Source organism: Lepisosteus oculatus, chromosome 16, assembly GCF_040954835.1.
Source record: "Lepisosteus oculatus isolate fLepOcu1 chromosome 16, fLepOcu1.hap2, whole genome shotgun sequence".
Classification (NCBI taxonomy): Eukaryota; Metazoa; Chordata; class Actinopteri; order Semionotiformes; family Lepisosteidae; genus Lepisosteus; species Lepisosteus oculatus.
The window spans coordinates 3,092,914-3,113,302 of NC_090711.1; the positions used below are offsets into that span (position 1 = coordinate 3,092,914).

Below are 20,389 nucleotides of genomic sequence, written 5' to 3' on the forward strand. Positions count from 1 at the left end.
CTGGTACGAAAGTGGCGTTGCTGAAGCTCTCCGTGAACTCCTGTGTCCAGATTCCAGATGGCTGCCCCCCTCCTCCACCACCGCACGCAGGGATCTAGGAGAGAAGCCAGGATCCAGCGTCTGTGCTGCAGCTCCAGGTGTATCGCTGATGACGAGGCTGGGCCGGGGGGGGAAGACAGCGAGTCTGTCAGCAATGGGAAGAATGAGACCCCCCACACACACCCACACTGTTCCACCTCCTCTGCCCACTGTAGAGGATGTGGGTTCAAGCCCTGGAGGTGGGACACTGCTCTCCTACGATCGTGCAGGGGGGACTCTGCTCAAATTCTCCAGTAAGTATGAGACCAGCTCAGAGACGGGCTCTTTTTCACCGATGCACAGCTCCAGCCCAGACTCCTGCTGCCGAGGAAAGAGGGCAGGACCCGAATCGCTCCGTGTGCACAGCATACCAAATCCTACAGATCGGTACCGGTATCACGACTCCTCGGCGGCTCTGCTCCTGGTATCCCAGGGGAGCCTAGCACCTGCATCCAGAGAAAACCAAGTCATGAGCACCACATTCAGAGACGAGTTCATTCACTTTACTGCTGAAATGGGGTTGGATTCCTGCACATCTCCCAGTACGTGGTCCCAGCTCCCACCCGAGGGCATTTGTGGGGTTACACAAACTCTCGGGGTGCTCCGTTCCATCTACCCTCTCAGAGATATATCAACCAGGCATAATATTCATTTCATCGACTGAATAAGGTATAGTACGGCGACCAGATAAAAATAGCAAATACGCAGGCTTGACTCACCTGCAGCCTCTTTCATTCTATAAGAAACCAAACTAAAAGAGCTGAAACTAAAAGGAGCTAAAAGAAAAGCACCTGGATTTTGAGCATCGCTTCATTTATCAACACAGTGCCGGCAACTGAAATAGGACGGGACGTGACCCCACGGGTGGGCGCGTTTTGTTATCATTTGTGTACCAAAGGCAGGAGCCGTTGTCTCTCTCGGTGCTTCTGCGATTCGTCCCAGTTTTGCTTCACGGATACTCTCCGTCCTGCATTAAGAGATAGAGAGCTGACATAACAGCAATAGAGACAAGGTTAATTAGGATGCCCTTTTATGAAGACCGCTTTTCCCCGTGCTTACATTCACAGTACTGGGCGAATATATCAGAAAGGCGTTTTTACACCTTTAAAAGGCGAGTCCCTTGACGAAGTCGAAGGGCGCTGACGTTTCACCTCCGAGCCACAAGGTGGCGCCCTTATTCAGGCTTGGGCAACATTTTGGATACTTGCGCTCTGGTGACGTCTTTTAGGCGCGCCGAGTGGGTTGCTAATTGAGGGGCGAACACGCCTACTATTTGACGTTTATTACAGTTTTTGTTGTTGTTTCTAGTATTTATATAGTGTACCGTCGCTGCAAAATGAATGAGGAATATTATGGCACGTCCGCCGACTGGGATGGCCAAGATGGAACTATGGTATATGTGGTTTTTTGGGGGGCGGGAGGGGTATTTTTTAAACGTTTTCCGTTTCTGGGATTATATTTTAATTGTATATCGCTTTGTTTTAATATGGAGCCCCATGTACATCCCGTATACGCAGCCTTATCTGTGTTCGGTGATATCGCAGAAAAACGTAGCCGCCTGTAAAATTGAATTGTTCACCGTCATCGGCTTCCTACAGTAGCGAGAGCGGATTTCGGGTTCACGCTGTTCTGTCCTGCGGATACAGAAGTCTTTCATTACCCCTCCACTCATCGCGCAGAAACACTATGTAGTACTTCACTGTTAACCGTGCAGCACAGGAAAGCTCCCATTGTCAGCGGGGTCTGAAAGACCCATCATAAAGTTTAAGTTAAGCAGTTTCATCTCTTCCGCTCGAATCTCTGCATCCTCTCCTCTTCTGTACCCGCCTGAAGCCACTTCACGTCCGAAACGTGTTTTTTCACTCTTTCTGCTTTGAGGCGTGGAAGTAGCGTCTTGTTCAAAAGCCGATAATGATTCCATCGCATCCCATAAATGGGAAAACGAAAAGTTCGCCTAGTACGACTAGTACCACAGAGTACCACTGGGGAACCACAAACTAGCAGGTTTTCTTGGTCATCCTCAAATGATCAAATTCTAATAACTTGGAGTTTCGTTTTGACAAATTAAGCAGGTCTTCTGTTTAATGAAGTAGTTCGGAGATCCACTTTTAATGGTAGCTCTCAAGGGTTGACTAGAAATGAAGTACAGTATGTAACTTACCAAAGCGAACAAGACTCATGTTTCTTGGCTTTATGGGCTGATGATGTCAAACCTGGGGGATTGTAGCTTTCGGGCAGCAGGCCTGGTCTGCCCTGGGCCGGTCTGGTAGGTTCCTCATTGCGTCGCGGCGGCTGTGCTGAGCTGGTTGGGTTCCCCTGTCTGCCAGGAGGACGGGGATATGGACGGTGAGACGGACGACAAGGTGCAGGAGGAGTGTCTGCAGAAATTCTCCAGCAGGGATTACATCATGGAGCCCACCATCTTCAACACCCTCAAGACGTAAGAGTGGTTCCCCCGAATTCACCCGTCTTCTGTCGCGGTGTGTGTGTGTGTGTGTGTCTGTGTGTGTGTCTGTGTGTGTGTCTGTGTGTGTGTCTGTGTCTGTGTCTGTGTCTGTGTCTGTGTCTGTGTGCCCAGTTCACACCCTGTGAGCTTTGCCAGGTTATGAATAAAACTTTGCCAAAAACACCAAGAGCAAGAGCAGATCCTATCAGGAGCACCCAATAAAACTGTCAGCTGGTATATTTAAATCCTTCTTTCATCTTCCTTATGTTTATTTCCTTATTATTATTATTATTATTTTCTGTAGTGCTTATATACTATGAAACTATTTTTATATAGTGCTTTTAAGAGTAGTATAGAGTGTTTTACAGTTTGTGTAAAATAATAGAATGAGCACATAACTCAAGTGGAAAGAGATGCAGCAGAAGATACAAGGTCATTAGAACATCGAGCAGACACACTCAGACTAAATAACAGAAAGGTTTTGAGTCGGGATTGAAATGCACTTGGGGAAGGTGACTCGGAGACCCTTGGAGTTAAATTGGGATAGACTGGTGCAGCAAGGAGGCGCCCCTGTCACCCATAGACATGTAGAGGGACGTGTAGAAGACCAGAGTCAGTCAAAGAAGGTTACAAGATTGTTGTGTGAGCTGTTAAGTGTTGCCACTCCTTCCTCTTGTAGCTTGGCAGGGACAGGTCTATTGCAGTGCTCTCTGCAGAAGCTCCACTGCCTGGCTGTCCTCACTTCCCTGATGTCTGTCTGTCTGTCTCTCCTCTTCACCTTTCCAGGTATTTCCAGGCGGGCGGTTCCCCGGAACATGTGATCCAGTTGCTGTCGGAGAACTACACCGCCGTGGCCCAGACAGTCAATCTACTGGCCGAGTGGCTCATCCAGATGGGTACGACTGTTTATTACACTGGCACTTCTGCCATGCATCCGAACATCCGTCCATTTTCTAATCGCTTCACCCAATTCAAAGTTCTGGGGCAGCTGGAGCCTGTCTGGGGAATCAACAGGTGCAAGGCGGGGTACACCCTGGGTGGGACACCAGCAGGTGGAAGGCCGGGTACACCCTGGGTGGGACACCAGCAGGTGGAAGGCCGGGTACACCCTGGGTGGGACACCAGCAGGTGGAAGGCCGGGTACACCCTGGGTGGGACACCAGCAGGTGCAAGGCGGGGTACACCCTGGGTGGGATACCAGCAGGTGCAAGGCGGGGTACAGCCTGGGTGGGACACCAGCAGGTGGAAGGCGGGGTACAGCCTGGGTGGGACACCAGCAGGTGGAAGGCGGGGTACAGCCTGGGTGGGACACCAGCAGGTGCAAGGCGGGGTACACCCTGGGTGGGACACTGGTCCATTGCAGGGCACAGACAGTCCCTAACACAAACAAGCACACACTCACACCAGGGCCAGTTTTCCCAGAAGCAGGAATCGGTATTTTTTTGGCTGTGGGAAGGAGCTGGAGCACCCGTAACACTCTCTGGTGAACTCTGGGAAAGCATGCAAACACCACACAGACAGGGGCAGCGCGGTGAGGCCGCAGCGCTAACCACAGGGCCACCGTGCTGCCCCTGTCCCAGAACATTGGATCCTAGCCAGCGGGGTTCCCTCTTTCCCAGATCAGCCTGACTCAACTGAAGGAAGTCGCTTGAGCTGTCAGTAATGACATGGGACTCTCACTTCAGTTAAACATTGCACCACTGAAGAAAGCAGTACAAAAAGAGAATCTAAACACTGTTCATGTTTCGTTTTATTATTAGTGTGTTCCCCCAAGACACCAATAAATTAATGTTAAAAACTGTTACTATGATGCCGTAGTTTGTGGTATTCTCTTTACAGTCATCAGTGGTGTCATTAGATTCTCCTCAGAGCCTCCTTGCTGTTTGTTTGGATTCGCCTGTGTTTAAGATGCTTTTCTGATTCAGATTATGTGCTGCCAGTGTATTTGCTCCAGATCTGGAATGGCAGTGCAAGGGCTGCCTGTGTGGTACCAGTGCCAGTCTTACTTACCTTTGTGCAGCAGGATTTAAAAATATTTTTATGTATCCGGTGATGCTTTTATTCTTATTCATATTAGCATTGTTTGCTCATTTTTCTCAGGGCTGTGTCCTAGTACGTTTGAATCCAGTGCCAAGCTCATTGCTCTTTCCTTGTCCACCCATCTCTCTCTGTGCCTGTGGTGCTTGTGTCTGCGCCGCAGGGGTGGAACCGGCCCAGGTCCAGGAGAGGGTGGAGAACCACCTGAAAAGCCTGCTGATCAAGCACTTTGACCCCCAGAAGGCCGATTCCATCTTCACTGTGGAAGGGGAGGTCAGCTGCAGCCCTTCACTCCTCTGTCGTTCTGCTGGGCTCGTGGTTTCCTCGCGCCTCCTGCCAGTCCAGCTGAGGGGCCCGAGGGGCCGAGTCCTGACTGTGTCCGCGGCCCTGCGGCCTCTGGGCCTGTGAGACGCGGAAGTTCGCCCTTGCAGACACGTTTGCCTGCTGATCACTTGGAGACGGGGGTGTCACCCCGTGTTCCTCAAGGGTCACAGAGGTTCCTGAGCCCCCAGTTGATGCGGACGACCTACTTAGCGACTAAGCGCGTTCTTTAAATTGTCAGCCTCTTGAAGCGGGCGATTTTAAAGGCGCGCTTGGTCGATGGTGCAGTACCTATGAAGGGTCTTCGGTCCCGGAAGCACGTTAAACATTTGCCACTTAACTAATTTTACAGTGCAGTGGCTGAATAAACCGAGCGCCCATGTCGAATGCATGAAACATGGGGCACCTGTTTGAGCTGCTGGTGCCCCAGTAGGATCTCCCTATGCATCAGATGTAAAAGGGGGAGCTGATCTGAGACAGCCAGTACTCTGGAAAGATTTGCAGAGTGTAGGTTATGACACACGATGCTTCCTTAACTGTTGTAGTAGACTCACTGCCATCTGAACCTGTTTTACATAGAATCCAAAGAGGAGAGCTAGTTAAGTACTTTGCTGTGGTTAACAGACAGGGCAGTTACTTGTCTCATTGGCAGATTAGAGGTTTGACCCAGGAGCCGTGTAGCAGTGTGCCCCTTACCATGGAGCCACTTGATCCATGAGTCTTATTTCTACGTGTGTGTGGGGGCGTGTGTGGGGTGGGTGTGACCTGTACTGTGTTCTCTGTCTGCGGACAGACGCCCGCCTGGCTGGAGCAGATGATCGCCCACACCACCTGGAGGGATCTCTTCTACAAGCTGGCGGAGGCTCATCCGGACTGCCTCATGCTCAACTTCACTGTCAAGGTACACCTGGTTCCTCTAGGGGGCAGTGGCGCTGTTCGGCGTGCAGGGCCAGGAGAATATGCTCTTGCACAGTGGTGATCTTATGGTCTGTTGAGCAGGCACAGTTTGCTCAGTGGTGCTTGGCTTGAGCTGTGCGTCTAAAGAGTAATCCTAAAGTCACAGGGCCACATCAGCAGGGCTTCTTCCAGAGAAACGGACTGCAGTTGCTGCTCTCACTGACGTGATTTTTATTATTACGTTTTACTTGAACTCCTGTTGTTCCTCTTCTCCGGAAAAGGAAAACTCTTGACTCTAGATGTCTTCTCCCTGGGTCAGGCACTGTAGTGCTGGGTGTTAAGGGAACTTGTTCCTTGTTTGTGGAACATTAACCAAATGAACAAACACTGAATGGATGCTCATTTACTTCCAAGTAAAATAACAAAACCACAAAACTGGAAAGAATGCTATATATCTTTTCTTCTTATTTTAAGGGCCCTGCCAGATAGTTTAACTGTTTCTTCTTTCCTGCGTGACTGGGAGGTTTTGCTCTGTGAGAGACACGTTGAGGGTCAGGGTGGCGTGGAGGAAGTGCTGTCTGACTGTGGCCTCTCGAGAAGCAGCTCCCCTGACGCTGCCCCTTGCTCTGTCCTCCTGCCCAGCTGATCTCGGACGCGGGGTACCAGGGCGAGATCACCAGCGTGTCCACCGCCTGTCAGCAGCTGGAGGTGTTCTCTCGCGTCCTCCGCACCTCGCTGGCCACCCTCCTGGATGGAGGAGAGGACAATCTTGAGAAGAACCTGCCCGAGTTCGCTGTGAGTCTCTGCCCTTTCTGCGTCTGGATTACGGGTTGGCGAAAGAAACTGCCATACAGAGAACTGATGCTGTGGCCCATTTTCCTGCACCATCTACTGTTATGCTTTATTAAGGAAGTCGGTAATAGGTTTGAGAATGTCATTCAGCAGTTTTTTTAATGTTGGACAAAATGGCTTACTGGAGTGTGAAACACTCCTGCAACTCTCCTTGTAAAAAACAAACAAACAAAGTGCCTCTTGTATTGCTGTTGTATTGTAGGTCCCAGTCATTACAATTCAATTCAGTTTGTTTTTATATAGCGCCTTTCACAACAAGGTTGCCCCAAGGCGCTTCACAACAAAGCAAGTGGCGTTTCGGAACAGAAAGGCTGTGGCTCTCACTGTGTTCTTGTGACTCACACCCCCTTTTCCTCTGTGCCCCGGGCCCCCGGTTGGCGCCGCGGCGCAGAAGATGGTTTGCCATGGGGAGCACACCTACCTCTTTGCCCAGGCCATGATGTCCATCCTGGCGCAGGAGGAGCAGGGCGGGTCCGCCGTTCGCCGGATTGCGCAGGAGGTCCAGAAAGCCGCGCACCAAAGGTAGGGGCACAGCGGCGGCAGCTCGGGGTTCCTGATGCACCTGCCCGGTCAGGGGGCAACACGGCTTCCTCGGCTGGTGCCAGTCTGCACTTGGAAACAGTACTTGATGGCACTGCTGCCTCATGCCTCATGTTGGTCATTTGTCGATCGTACTGGCATGTCAAACTGGGCAGCTGTCTGAAACGTTCTGATTAATCTGGGTTTGTTAAGATAAGATATGATCACTTTATTGGCCATATACAGTTTCTTGCATTAGGATTTTGTCTTTTTTGCATACCCCAGCTTGCTCTCCATGAGACACACAGACAGGGGGAGAAGCCTGGGGTCAGAGCGCAGGGTCAGCCTTTTATACGACGCCCCTAGAGCAGTTGGGGTTAAGGGCCTTGCTCAGGGGCCCAACGGAGTAGGATTCCTCTGCCGGCTGTGGGATTTGAACCGGCAACCTCCCAGCCACAGGCGCAGATCCTGAGCCACAGGGTCACCACTCCGCCCCCATCTTAAAAAGATGAGCGCTGAGCCCATGCGGTTAATGAGAAAAGAAACTGGCGACGGAGTTCGGTGTTTATCGCCATTTGGTTCCCCCCCCCCCCGAGAAAGTGCTCGCGCCCATGCCCGTGCTTGTGTGTCGGCTGTTTCAGGGGCCATGATGCCAGTCAGATCACGCTGGCGCTGGGCACGGCGGCGGCGTACCCCCGGGCCTGCCAGGCCCTCGGTGCTATGCTGTCCAAGGGAGCCCTCAACCCGGCCGACATCACTGTGCTCTTCAAGATGTTTAGCAGCATGGACCCCCCGCCAGTGGAGCTGGTAAGAGACTTGAGACTCTGCCGCCTGTCTCTCCGCCTTTAGACCCCGCTCTTGAACAAGACCCTGTCTGGGAACCTCGGGGCTGACCCCAACCCGAATCCTCAGCACTGAACTGAACCCCAATCCCATCGCTCAGGGGTGCTGGGGTTGCTCAGTGTGTCATCACACTGCATTGACTTGTAAATGTCTTGGGTACTGGGTATAGGTTTCTCGGTTTCTTTATAAATTTGTGTATCTCAGCTCTCTCATGGGTTAATCGAGTCCCATGTGCGCCTGTGCAATCTGCAGCGCGGGGGTCTTGGGATCTCGGGACAGTTGTTCTGGTTTGCCTGGGGGGGGGGTCTAAATGAGGCCGTTTCTGTTTCTCCGACCGCCAGATCCGAGTCCCCGCGTTTCTGGACCTGTTCATGCAGTCTCTGTTCAAACCCGGGGCCAAGATCAACCAGGACCACAAGCACAAGTACATCCAGATCCTGGCCTACGCGGCAAGCGTGGTGGAAACCTGGAAGAAGGTGACTTCGCCGGGGTCTCCCATTTCCCCCTCGACGGCTCTCGAGAACACAATATCTGCGGTGTTGTGTGTTGAAAGTCACGTCCCAGGGTCCAGCTCGGGCAGAGCTCTGTCACCCAGGCGTGGCTGGCTCAAACCCCGGTCACAGCACTAGCCAACTGTGACTGGGGCTCCCCGCGTGATGGCGCGCAGTCCGCTAAGCACCACAGGGTCAGGCGCGAGTTTGGTCGGCCTGGGCCCGGCAAATGGCCGCCCCCCGTCACAAGCCAGATGTGTGCAGGAGTCAGAGCCGACTCTCTGACCTCGGGCACAGAGGGGCGAGGTGGTCATGGCTCTGTGGCTGGCTGTGTCAGGACAGCATGGCACGACTGCAGCCTGAGATTCAAATCTTTAAAAAAATATATGATTCAATACAAAAAAAAATCATATGAACTATTTTGTTATTGGAGAATGTTTTCAAACCACAGGGCGTCATTAGTCCAGAGTAGTTGCTATGGGTCCATAACTCCTGAGAATGTAGGTATTCTCCTGCCTCTGTCCATCCACATATGTGTGTGTGGCTGTGTCTGGACTGCCCTACACGCTTTTAGTTTTTAAAATGCAAAGCTTCAGAGAGGTGTACTACCGTTCCTTCTCCTCTTGTGTGTCCCAGAATAAGCGAGTGAACATCAACAAGGACGAGCTGAAGTCCACCTCCAAGGCCATCGAGACTGTACACAACCTCTGCTGCAATGAGAACAAGGGAGCGACTGAGCTGGTGGCTGAGCTCAGCACGCTGTACCAGTGCATCCGGTGAGCAGGACAGGAGCACGGCCACGCTGACCGCTGTCTCTCTGTGCACCCCTCCTCTATCCCATGAGCAGGACAGGGACACGGGCACACTGACACTGTACTACATATTTCCTCTTTCTGTGCCAGATTCCCAGTGGTGGCAATGGGGGTGTTGAAGTGGGTGGACTGGACAGTTTCGGAACCCCGTTACTTCCAGCTGCAGACAGACCACACACCTGTCCACCTGGCACTGCTGGACGAGGTAACCGATCCGGAACAATGCAATTTTTCCTAATGTTTGCTAAGAAAGAAAAACGAGAAAAAGACTAAATGAAACCATGCTGTTAAAATAGAAGTTGGCAGAACCAAGTAAGGGGCAGAGAAAGCTAGTTTAAGCAGGTACTGAAGATGACAAGGGTTTTTTTTCTTTTTTTTTTTTTTATATGAGAAGGTCCAGATGTGCTGCTGTCAGTTGCTGTGACGCAGGGAGTGTGGAATGAGGGGAACCTGACTCTTCCCACACTGTGTGCCTTTTCTTTTGCAGATTAGCACCTGCCATCAGCTTCTGCACCCCCAGGTCCTGCAGCTGCTGGTCAAGCTGTTTGAGACCGAGCACTCCCAGCTGGACGTCATGGAGCAGGTGAGAGAGGTGCCCCTCCCCCACCCCCCACCGAGCTGAGACGCGGGTTTAATGACACCGCCTGGGAGCTGATGCTGTGTCCTCCTCCCTCCCCTGCCAGCTGGAGCTGAAGAAGACTCTGCTGGACCGCATGGTGCACCTGCTGAGCCGAGGCTACGTGCTGCCGGTTGTGGGCTACATCCGCAAGTGCCTGGAGAAGCTCAACACCGACATCTCCCTCATCCGCTACTTTGTCACTGAGGTAAGGAGTGCTGGGGGGCGGGCTGTCTCCTCTGAGGTCGCCTGGGGGATTGGGGTGGGGGTCATTTTATTTACTCGAATAGTAAAAGCCGGAGGAAGGCGTTTCGATCCCTGCATCTGTTCCGTGATTAGTGACCAAGATAATGGCCATCGAGGGTCTTGCCTTCTTCGGAACGCGCCTCCTGTCTCTTCTTCCACCAAGAGCCTGCTCTGTTGGGACAGTCAGAGCTCAGGTGAGAGGGGAACGGTGTGATGATGTGCAACACAAGAAGTGTGGGTGGAGTTTCATTCACTCCCAAGAGCACGAGCCTGCTGTGGAGGAGGTGGCCTCGGCTTTCGGCTCGCTTGTAACAGATCCGTGTAGGAGCAGGAGGAGTGAGCCGAGGAGCAGAGGGAAGCATGCTCCCCCGCCTCTGCTCCTCGGCCACTTTCCCGTGCCTCTCCCTTGTCCCCTGGACACTTGGTCAAGAGCTCTTCTCGACTGTCGGGCAGGTCCTGGACGTGATCACTCCCCCCTACACCTCGGATTTCGTGCAGCTCTTCCTGCCGATCCTGGAGAACGACAGCATCGCGGGGACCATCCGGGCGGAGGGGGAGCATGACCCCGTGGCTGAGTTCATCGGTGAGCTCCTGTCCCAACACGCAGCGCGCGTGCAACTGTTCCCACTGCCAGGAACCCTCCATTGCTCTGCAGTTGTGTTAATTACATGCATGTTTTATGTGTTTAACACACAAATTCACTCAGCTGCTGTTCAGATGCAAAAATCACTTTCCTGTGGGGAAAGGTTTGGAAGCACATGGAGACATAAATTCAGCTGAACAGCAACAAAAAATTAAGGAACAAGTAATAGGTTTATTCCCTGCTGAAGAGAGAAGAAAACACTTTTCGGCTGTGGAGCCTTCTTCGGGTGTGAAGAAGGCTCCACAGCCAAAAACCTGTTTTCTTTCTTCTCTTTTCAGCAGGGAATAAATCTATTGTTCCTTTGCAGCCTATGCATGCTGATGCAGCTACCCACCTGAACTAACAACAACAACAACAACAACAAAAAATGCATCACTAATTTGTTTCCTTTGCTTGTTTTTCAGCGCACTGCAAATCCAACTTCATCATGGTGAACTAAAGTCCTGGGATCTGTTTTGTGAGCGATGAGGGAACCAGGGCAGTCCAGAAGGTACCGTTTCGGATATCTGAGCCAGCCAGTTGTGGACACTGCCCAAGGGGGGAGCGCACCTGTGAGAGTTGGCCAGCAGTGAGGAACTCCCTCTGAGTGGCAGTATGGACATAGTCAGGGAGAGCCCTCCAGAGCCTTGCCCTATTGAAGCAAACAGCCTTAATGTAAGCGCAAAATCTACTGCTGCAGCACAACACTAAGCACAAAATGTAGCAGGAGGAGAGAGAGAGAGTTTCTTTTTTATCTTGTGCAGCACGCAGGGTTTTGTCAGATATTCATGCAGAAGACTGATCTCTATATATATATGCCATCCGTGAAGAAACAGTGTGAAGATTATGATCATTTTAATATGGCAGGGCTCTGTACAAGCAAGGCCACCCCTTTTGAGAGAGAGCGCAATGGGTATTCATAGCTCGGTCAGTTGGTTGTAATCAGCTGTGCAGCTCTTTTGGCTCACACTTTCAACTTTGATTATTTTTTTATAAAAATGACTACTAAAAATATAATGTTCATTACCGATTCATGGAAGAAATGTGGTCCAGGTGTGTAAAAAAATAAAAATAAAAATGCTTTTCTGTTCAGCTTAGTGGAGGAGTCATTTGTCTTTTGGGGTTTCTTTCATGTCAGAAGGAGGTTAAGGGTACTGATCCCACACTCCTTCAGATGATACCTCCATCTCTTCCCCTGTTTTGTGTGGATTCCCACTTGCAAAGAGCACAACTGTACACTCATCAAATCATGACTTCAGACACAGCTGTGACTTTCACTCATGTTTTATTGCAGTCAAAATAACAGCAGTGATTTTCTTCCCATAGTTTTCCTTATGCAGTTGTAAAACAAGGCACATGATCTAGATCGAACAGTTGCCTAACCTCTGCTGCATCCCAGAGGTCAGCTATGACATTTGTTCTGAAGGACTCCTCTCCACAGCCAGGGCAGGTTCAAGGCAAATGAGATTGAATTCTATGCTTCTAAAATGTAAGGCTTAGGTTTAATTGCATCCACATTTAAAAACAAATGTTTTTCCTCTGCTGTTGAATGTCAGTATCACCAAATAGTCCTGAATAGTCATACCCATGCAGAGAGCTTGTTCCCAGAAACAAAAGAAAGTGCAATAGTACATTTCCCCTTACACAACAAAATCAGTGCCATTCAAAGTTAAGACATTTGTTCTTCTAAAAAAATAGAAAAGGCATTGGTTCTGTAAACACGATAAAATATTCCTTTTGATAACTGCATAGCAAAACTTAAAATCAAATTAAAACAAGAGTAAAACCAGGCTTAACTCTTCTTCTTAAACTGATTCTTTGTACTGTGGCTTTATGATTACTGCAATGCTTGTCAGTTTAATGTCAGAAAATGCCCTCTTCAGAAAAATGCATCCATGATTGATCTTTGGCAGAGCGTATGCTAGGAAGTGTGTCAGAATCTTAAAAAAAAAGTGTATAGTGGCTTTAAAAGCAATCATTTTGCAGCGTGTTCATTTGCACTTTAGTGTGGTTTTAAACACCCAAGTCAGGACGAATGCTGCTGTGTGACCTGCGAGTCTGGAAGACACTGCCCTTCCTCTCCTCCCACCGGAGACTGTTCAGGTAGTGTTATGGCCACTATAAAGGATGCGTGTTCTGGAAAGGAAGCATTTCCCAACATACCTGCAAAGAGCACCTGGCCCTCTATCTGTAGTGCTTGGGCAGGATAGGGTCGCCGTAGTAGCAGTCCTCCTCCACCGCCAGGTTGTACTGGCTGCCCGAGCCTCCCTTGTAGGCGCTGGTGACGATCCTCAGCCAGCCCATCTCGCCCTGTTGGCACAAACACACCCGGCTCAACTTGCCAGCCCCACTCTCCCCTTTTCTCTGGCGCCCTCGCCGCTGACCACAGCATCTGTGTTCACTAGCAGCGCGAGTGGGGGCGCTGCGACAGCACGTGCAGGCTGCAAGGGCACAAGTCACAGGTTTATGCGCTGTGGGAAAGAGAAGAAAGGAAACGCACCGTTTCGGCTGCGGAGACTTCTTTGGGTTTTTCCTTCTCTGTTCGGCCTGGAATAAAACTTTTACTTGTTCATGTCCGTTAACTGTCAGGTGTTGCTTACCAGTGCCTTTCCCCACCGCCGATCTCCCCGGGCGAGGAGTCCCAAGTGTTTTTATGTTGGTGCAGGTCTTTTCAAAGGCATGGATTTTTTTTAATTCCCAAATTCCTTGCGAAACCCTGAGCGTAACCCTTGAGCTACATCAGTTTTTGGGATGCGACGTTTAGGACGCTGTAGCTAATTTACATGTCGGCGTTCGCTTCTTTACAACGCGGTGGTGAAAACGTAGACCCTGAGGAACCTGCTTTTAAGACCACGGCTCGCACTCTTGTGTAAGAGACACGGCGTGCTCTGTACGTGAAGAAACCGGCGTTGGAGAAATGCATCAGGTATCGCAAACATCAACCCCCTTTTCTCCTGCATGTCTTGCCTTTGGGACTGGAAGGCAGCGTGTAGGCTAGGCCATGATCTGGCAGGATCCAGAATCCGTGCTGCGTGCCGCGGTGCGACTCACCCAGGGCTCTCCCCAGGAGTTCCGAACGATCCAGAACTCCGCCCCGTTCTCGTCCAGCCCCCAGCCGGCCACCGACACGATGTGGTTGATGTAGGGCTGAGGGTTGTACTCGGAGTACAGCCCCCCCGTGTAGGCGTCCAACTTCGCCGTGGCCATGATCCCGCAGCTGGGGGGACAGAGGCACCGAGTCAACACCAGCTCAGGAGGGCCGCTGCTCCGCATGCCTCACAGTACAGTGGGATCGCCAGGCCTGGCTCTGGAGGGCCAGTGCGTCTGCAGGTCCCTCTGAGGGTGGAGCTGTTAAACTAACTATGAGCCCAGCAGGACTGAAAACGGATACATAAGACCCTCCGGGACTAGCGCTGGGGATCCCCTCCTCAAGGGATCCACTCCCGTACTGGACCTTCCCAGTTCTTCTGGTGCTGGTGCTTTTGAAAGCGACCCAAGGGCCTGGCTGGACTTCAGCCCTGCAGGTCCGAGATGGGTCAACGCACCCAGCAGCTTTGAGCAGCCCGCTAGCTGGGCTAGACCGAAAGCAGGAAGTACAGTGTTCTTTCACAGGGACTGACTGCCACCTCAGATCCAGAACTGGGCAACTTTAGTCCTTGGAGGCTGAATGGGTGCTTATCCCCCTTAGCCACCAGTCAGGACTCCAAAAATAGAGTGGCTTGTATAAATTAGTTCACTTTAGTAATTAGGATTAGATGTGGCTTGAAAAGCAGAAGCCACCATGGGTATTTGAGACGGCCCTTCCCTGTGGCAGCCCATCCAGGATTGAAAAGAAAAAAAGCAGCTAATTGAAGACGCCGAAGTGGTTACATATGGAAAGTGATCCGGCTGCATCCTGCCTCTCCCCGTACCTGATAGGCCCCCGGGCGTAGATCTCGGCCATCATCTTCTCTCGGCCGCTGACGGGCCCGTAGTCGCCCACCTTCCACACCGTGTAGTTCTTGATGACGTTGCACACGCCGAAGGTGGTGCAGGTCCCGCACTGGTTAAACGGCTTGCAGTCTGCAACACAGAGGCCGCGGGCAGCGCCAGGTGAGCCCATGCGCGATACTGGGGAATTCCCACCCTTCTGCGCGTCGCGACAAGCCCATGGAAACTCTTGCGCAAAGGTTTACATGGAAGCAAGCAAATGGGTTCAAGTTTCTGCCTCGCAGCGCAGTGTTTAATTCTGAACCCGATGGGGCGTACAGGTAGGTGTGCAGTTTGTGTGCGTCCCCACTGTGTTTGTGTGCCTTTTCCCCAGGGGCTGATGTGTATTAGCACATGAAGGCAGGGTCATACAGGGCCCTGGATCGGCTTTGGTCCACCATCCATTTTCTTACCACTCTTCCGACTCAGGGTCGGGGGCAGTCGGAGACTGTCCTGGCCAGCAACGAGGACAAGGCGCCAGTCCAGCACTGGACAGACACACAGACACACAGACACACAGACACACAGACACACAGACACACAGACACACAGACACACACCAGGGGCCAGTTTTCCCAGAAGCCAACCGCCATTCCAGCTGGCCTTTGGACTGTGGGAGGAAACCGGAGCACCTGGAGAGAAGCCACACAAACACACACAAACTCCATACCCAGTGTGTCAGGTTCAGAACTAAACTCAGGCCCCTACCACTGCGAGGCAGCCATGTTGACCACTGTGCCACTGCGCCGCCCCTGCGGGACACTGATCTCGGCGTGACAGTACCCCTCGCTCACCCTGGTCTTTGGCCTGGTAGTTGTTGCAGGTCTCGTCGGGGATCCCGTGGGTGTGTGCGTACTGCCACACCCCCGAGTGATCGCCGCCCTCGCAGGACCCCGCGTCGCCACAGTCGATCACGTTCTGCACGGAGAGGTAAGCCGACGGCCAGGCGCCCTTCCTCTTGATGTTGATGCGATCTGGCGGGGACACGAATCAGCCCCCCCTGTCAGCGATCACACAGCAGGGCACCATCTCCAGCCCCAGTCCTGCTCCCGTGTCATTTGTTAAAGACTGAGATTTGTCACTCAATTAAATGAATGTGTGCACTTGTCTTTGAGGGTCATTATCAAGTCATATAAGGCTGTGGGAGCCCTGACTGTAGGATACTTCACACACTGAGCCCACTGGCACATCGGCCTCCTGATTTCTCTCGCAAAGCTCTACCCGTGCGAGGTCTCTGCTCTGCTCCGATTCTTTTCCGAACGCACTGGAGCGTGGCCACGGGGGGCACCGGTACCTGCCAGGGCGCTGGTGCTGCCGTGGGCCCAGCACGAGCCGCAGTACTGGGGGATGTGCTGGTTGCGGGTGGTGCTGACGTAGTTGGTGCCATTGACGTTGCGCCAGTCCCAGGCCTTGGGCAGGTCGGACAAGCTCAGGTACTGGTGGGGCCGGGGGCCGGACCTGAACGGGCACAGATCGAACCCACAGAGTCAACGCGCTGCACCCCTGCACTGGCGCTGCCGGCCAGGCTGGTTGGCACAAGAAACAAAAGGAACGAAGTGATCATTAGTAAATCCTGCATCAAAGAAAATACCACACCGCAAACAAACCAGAAACCATGCTTTCTGAGGGCCCAGGAACCAATATAGCCCAAATGATACACAAGTTGACAAATGTATGAAGGTAGATAGGAATTCCATCCCCTTTTTCCCCCCGATATAAGATGGAATGCGACACATTAAGACCAGCTGCGTCTTAAGATCTCGCACCCTTAGCGTGAGACTGTGGGGGTGCAGACAGTCTCCACCCTCCCGCCCGCTCACCCATCGAGCCAGCCAGCAGCTGACAAATGCCAATCTCCGCAGCCACGGACAAGAGGGTCAGTTCTGGCTGGAAGAGCAGGGTGGACCTCACCAGCAAGCCAGCTGAGAGAGCTCCGATTGGCCCATCTCACCCATCCCTTAGCCTCGTCCAATCACATGCCTCAGCCAGGGGGGAATCCCGGTCACGTTCGGCTAGCAGAATGCCTCGGGCTCAACCCTTCTGCTTTATTCAATGTTCTCTTCACCTTCCTCCACGGATTTGTCTAAATGCAAATCTGACATGGCCCTGCCAGTCCCAACAGACGCCGTTCACACAGAAACAAAAAGAGAAGAGAAAGTGAAAAACAGCACTTCCTCGCCAGACAAGCTGGAGGCCTTCAAACAGCTTCTTCTGGAGTCGGTTTTCAAGGGCTCTGCAGCCCCACACCTGGCAGGCACAACACCCTGCTGCTCAGGAGCGCACACAGCGCTGCTGCTGTAGAACACTGAACAACGCAGACTCCGACTCCGATAACACCCACAAAAACAAAAAAACTAATTTCATAAGACGTCCTTGTATTTATAGATCACTTTTCTTCCCAAAGTGTTTCTCACGGTGTTCCATCACTGCCATGCAGCAGCCCCTAAATAACATGCCTTTGGATAAACCCACACTGTACAAGCAGCGATATGCTTATTCATTAACTGATCGCTCAGGTTTTGCTGAAATACCAGGCAGAAACTGTGCTTTCCCGTGTGCTCCGAGGATCACCGCCTGATCCCGATTATGGACTGAAACTTGTCTTTCGGGATCCTTCAGTTAGCGCTGCTCGTGCGTGTGTGATAACACTGCATTGCCTTGTCCTCTGCACCTGGTTCCAAGGCGAGTCTGCAGTTCTGGGCTACACTGACCTTTCAGGTTGCAGAATCCTGGCTGAGCTGTTTTTTTAAAAGTCATATTCTGCCTTTGTCCTCCTAGCGCCCAGTCCTGGTCAATGATCAACCTGGACTGACGACAAAGAAAGGGAGCACTGCCAAACAGCCAGCGAGGGAGAGAGAAAGACACGCGCAGAGAGTAACAGAAACTCATGACCAGGTGGCGTCATTCTTAGCGATGTGGTCGCTTAGAAGTGGGAAGCAAAACCAGAGAAGAACACACGCCACTGAAGAAACCCAAACTTAAAAGCAGCAGGTTCTCCTGCAATACATAGGCATGCTATGGACAAGACTGTCTGTACACAGGACTGGAGTTACTGGCAGGGCAGGGCAGTGCTGGATAAAATAATCATTCCTTATATAGCGCTTTTCTGGACACTCCACTCAAATCCCACGACCACCACCAGTGTGCAGCCCTACTTGCATGAAGCAATGGCAGCCACACTGTGCCAGTCCGCTCCCCACACACCAGCTCTCAGTGGGGAGGAGAGCAGAGGGATGAAGCCAGTTCATAGATCATTAGGAGACCATGACTGGTAGAGGCAAGGGGTAAATTCGGCCCGGACACAGGGGATCACACCCATACTCCTTTCTAGAAACGTCCCGAGATTTTTACATCCCATATGAAGGACGGCACCTTTTTCACAGTATAGTGTTCCCAACACTATCCTGGGGCACTAGGACCCACACAGACCGCAGGGTGAGCGCCCCCTACTGGTCCCACTAACAGTCATTCCCGCCCTCTGTTTGAACAAGGGTGAGCAGGTGAACGTGCTTGTCTGTGCGCAAGTACGCAGTCTCTCTCCGGAGGGGGGGAACACGGAGAGACCTTCTGTTTTTATAACGGCAGCCTCAGTGGCTTCCCAGCTGCACCAGGAGCGATCGCCAGGCGGAGAACTGCCTCCGGACCCGACCGCCTCTCGGCCCGGCGGCGCCACACCGCTCCCGTTTCTCCGAGCCCCAGCGGCTCCTGCCTTTCTCCACGTCTGACGGAGGCCAGGAGGCCTCGCGGTCCCCTGGTAACTGTCCAGCTCTGCTGACCCCGGCCGCTCCGGCCCAGGTCTTGGGGAACGTGTGGCTTCTGCCATCCAAGCCCACTCCTTCTCGGGGCAAGACGCCAACTCGAACCTCAGACACACGCACGGTTAATTCGGGGGGGTGAATCATTTACCGGCAGGTCCGAGTGTCTCCACGCCTGCAGGTTCCAAAGACTAAAAATAAAGTCATAAGACCCGTGGAAGTCATGAGAAACATGTGATGCACGACTCCGTGACAAGAACCGGAAGTCCAAACCCTCAGTCTCCTACACCCCCACTATCTTGAAGTTTAAAATATTATAATGAGGAGGTGAACAAGCCTCGACTAAAACAAAAAGTCACACGATCTCTATCTCTATTCGAAGCCACCTCCTTGGCAAGACTAGATGAATATTGCCGAAGTGTCAAAGCAGGTTCAAACACTATTAAAGAATAGTTCGTTGAATAAATCACATGATATAAAACAAATGCTGACGTTTCATACAATCAACACAAAAATGACAAAAGGTGCCGAAGTAAAGACCAGAGCTATCATTGGCTGATCAAGTCTGATGTCGAGGAATTCCCCCAACAAGTGGAAAAAAAACTACACACTTCACACGCATCGCAAGTTAAAAAGGGGGAATTTACAAAACCTTTGGGGCAGACGGGGCAGCTACCGTCTCCTAAAACTAACACTCTGGTGCTTTACTCGTATAAACAACGAGAAAAGTTTAAACGAAAGTGTTTCAAAGCACAAAAGCAATGGAGGGATTTTTTCCGACAAAAAGAATAAACCGTGATTGCTCTTTCTAGCTCGGTGGAAAACTCAAGCGCCCGAGTGAGCGAACCTACTCCCGTTTGTTTCCCCATTTTAAATCGCAGGGAAAACGTTACTTTCAAACCAACAGAAAGATCACGAACTGCAAACCTCGGGTGACGAAATCTTTCCAAAAAAAAAAAAACGAACCGGCCAGCGACGGGTGTCGGCGATAGCGGGGGATTTAACTGTAAATGGAGATGTTACGATCAAAAGGAAGGAGAAAAACTGTTCCTGCGGTAATCGATCGATATATTTATTCGGGGGGGACTAAAATGATCAAAAGCAGCAGAATAATGACGCACAGGGAAGGCGTGCAGGGATTCGCCCCGTTAATTGTTAATAATAATAATAACTCCAGCTCTTTGTTTTGCTACATTAGTAGCAGGGGCGCACGCCGGCCTGCGACAAAGGCAGAGAAAAGGCTGAGAGAGAAAGCGGACACTCACTGGACTCCGGGGAGGTCTCCCCTGGACATGGGCCGGTAGCACGGCTGCTTCTCGTTGAAGTGGAGCCCGGCGAGCACGGCGGGGCACAGGCACAGGGCGAGGAACAGCTGGCCGGCCATGGCGAGGCGAAGCTCCGTCGGATAACTGCTCGTCAGACCCGGCAGCGGTTTATATACCCCGGCGACGCGGAAGAGCGAGTCCCGTGGGGTAACACAGCGCGGCCGCGCAGCTGGGGGCTGGAGGGGGTGGTGCTGTCTGTATTTACAATTACGGCACAAAAGCACAAAAAAAAACAACCACCAACGAGCAGGCTGCGATGAACAGAGTCACAAGACTTGCACGGCAACGAGGAAGTGAGGGTTTCGGAAAACCAGAAAGAGAGAATGAAGGGGTTGTGCAACAGGGCGATACCGGTCACGCAACACGATAAACGCGATAAAGTCCAGCGTCTGTAAAAATTCAACACCACCCCCCGTCTAAAAACATACTGGGAAGGTTAACTGGCTTCTGGGGAAATTGGCCCTGGTTGTGTCTGTGTGTGCCCTAAGATAGACTGGCGTCCCGTCCAAGGTGTAGCCTGCTTTGCACCCGCTGCTTGCCGGGATAGACTCCGGCTCGCC

General features: G+C 51.9%; 2 protein-coding genes across 3 annotated transcripts; one reads left to right on the top strand and one right to left on the bottom strand.

The window, feature by feature from the left end:
- The first annotated feature begins 1,287 nt into the window (after positions 1–1,287).
- Positions 1,288–11,872, top strand: nelfcd (negative elongation factor complex member C/D). 2 transcript variants are annotated; one of them, XM_069179509.1, is made up of 15 exons: positions 1,288–1,471; positions 2,406–2,518; positions 3,311–3,420; positions 4,725–4,834; positions 5,676–5,783; positions 6,422–6,574; positions 7,023–7,153; positions 7,792–7,957; positions 8,335–8,469; positions 9,121–9,260; positions 9,387–9,501; positions 9,784–9,879; positions 9,980–10,120; positions 10,612–10,741; positions 11,206–11,872. In XM_069179509.1, exons 1-15 carry the CDS (start codon positions 1,415–1,417, stop codon positions 11,238–11,240), a joined length of 1,740 nt encoding a protein of 579 aa, XP_069035610.1. In that variant the 5' UTR covers positions 1,288–1,414; the 3' UTR covers positions 11,241–11,872. The 2 variants fall into 2 exon arrangements, with proteins under 2 accessions (XP_069035610.1, XP_069035611.1); XM_069179510.1 differs by having other exon boundaries at positions 2,409–2,518.
- A 176-nt stretch (positions 11,873–12,048) lies between these two features.
- On the bottom strand, positions 12,049–20,103 carry ctsz (cathepsin Z). Its single transcript, XM_006639701.3, has 6 exons — positions 19,770–20,103; positions 16,044–16,207; positions 15,544–15,723; positions 14,692–14,842; positions 13,832–13,997; positions 12,049–13,090 (listed from the first exon to the last, which is right to left on the bottom strand). The coding sequence occupies exons 1-6, from the start codon at positions 19,886–19,888 to the stop codon at positions 12,965–12,967; spliced, it is 906 nt and encodes a 301-aa protein (XP_006639764.2). The 5' UTR covers positions 19,889–20,103; the 3' UTR covers positions 12,049–12,964.
- Between the last annotated feature and the right edge of the window lie 286 nt (positions 20,104–20,389).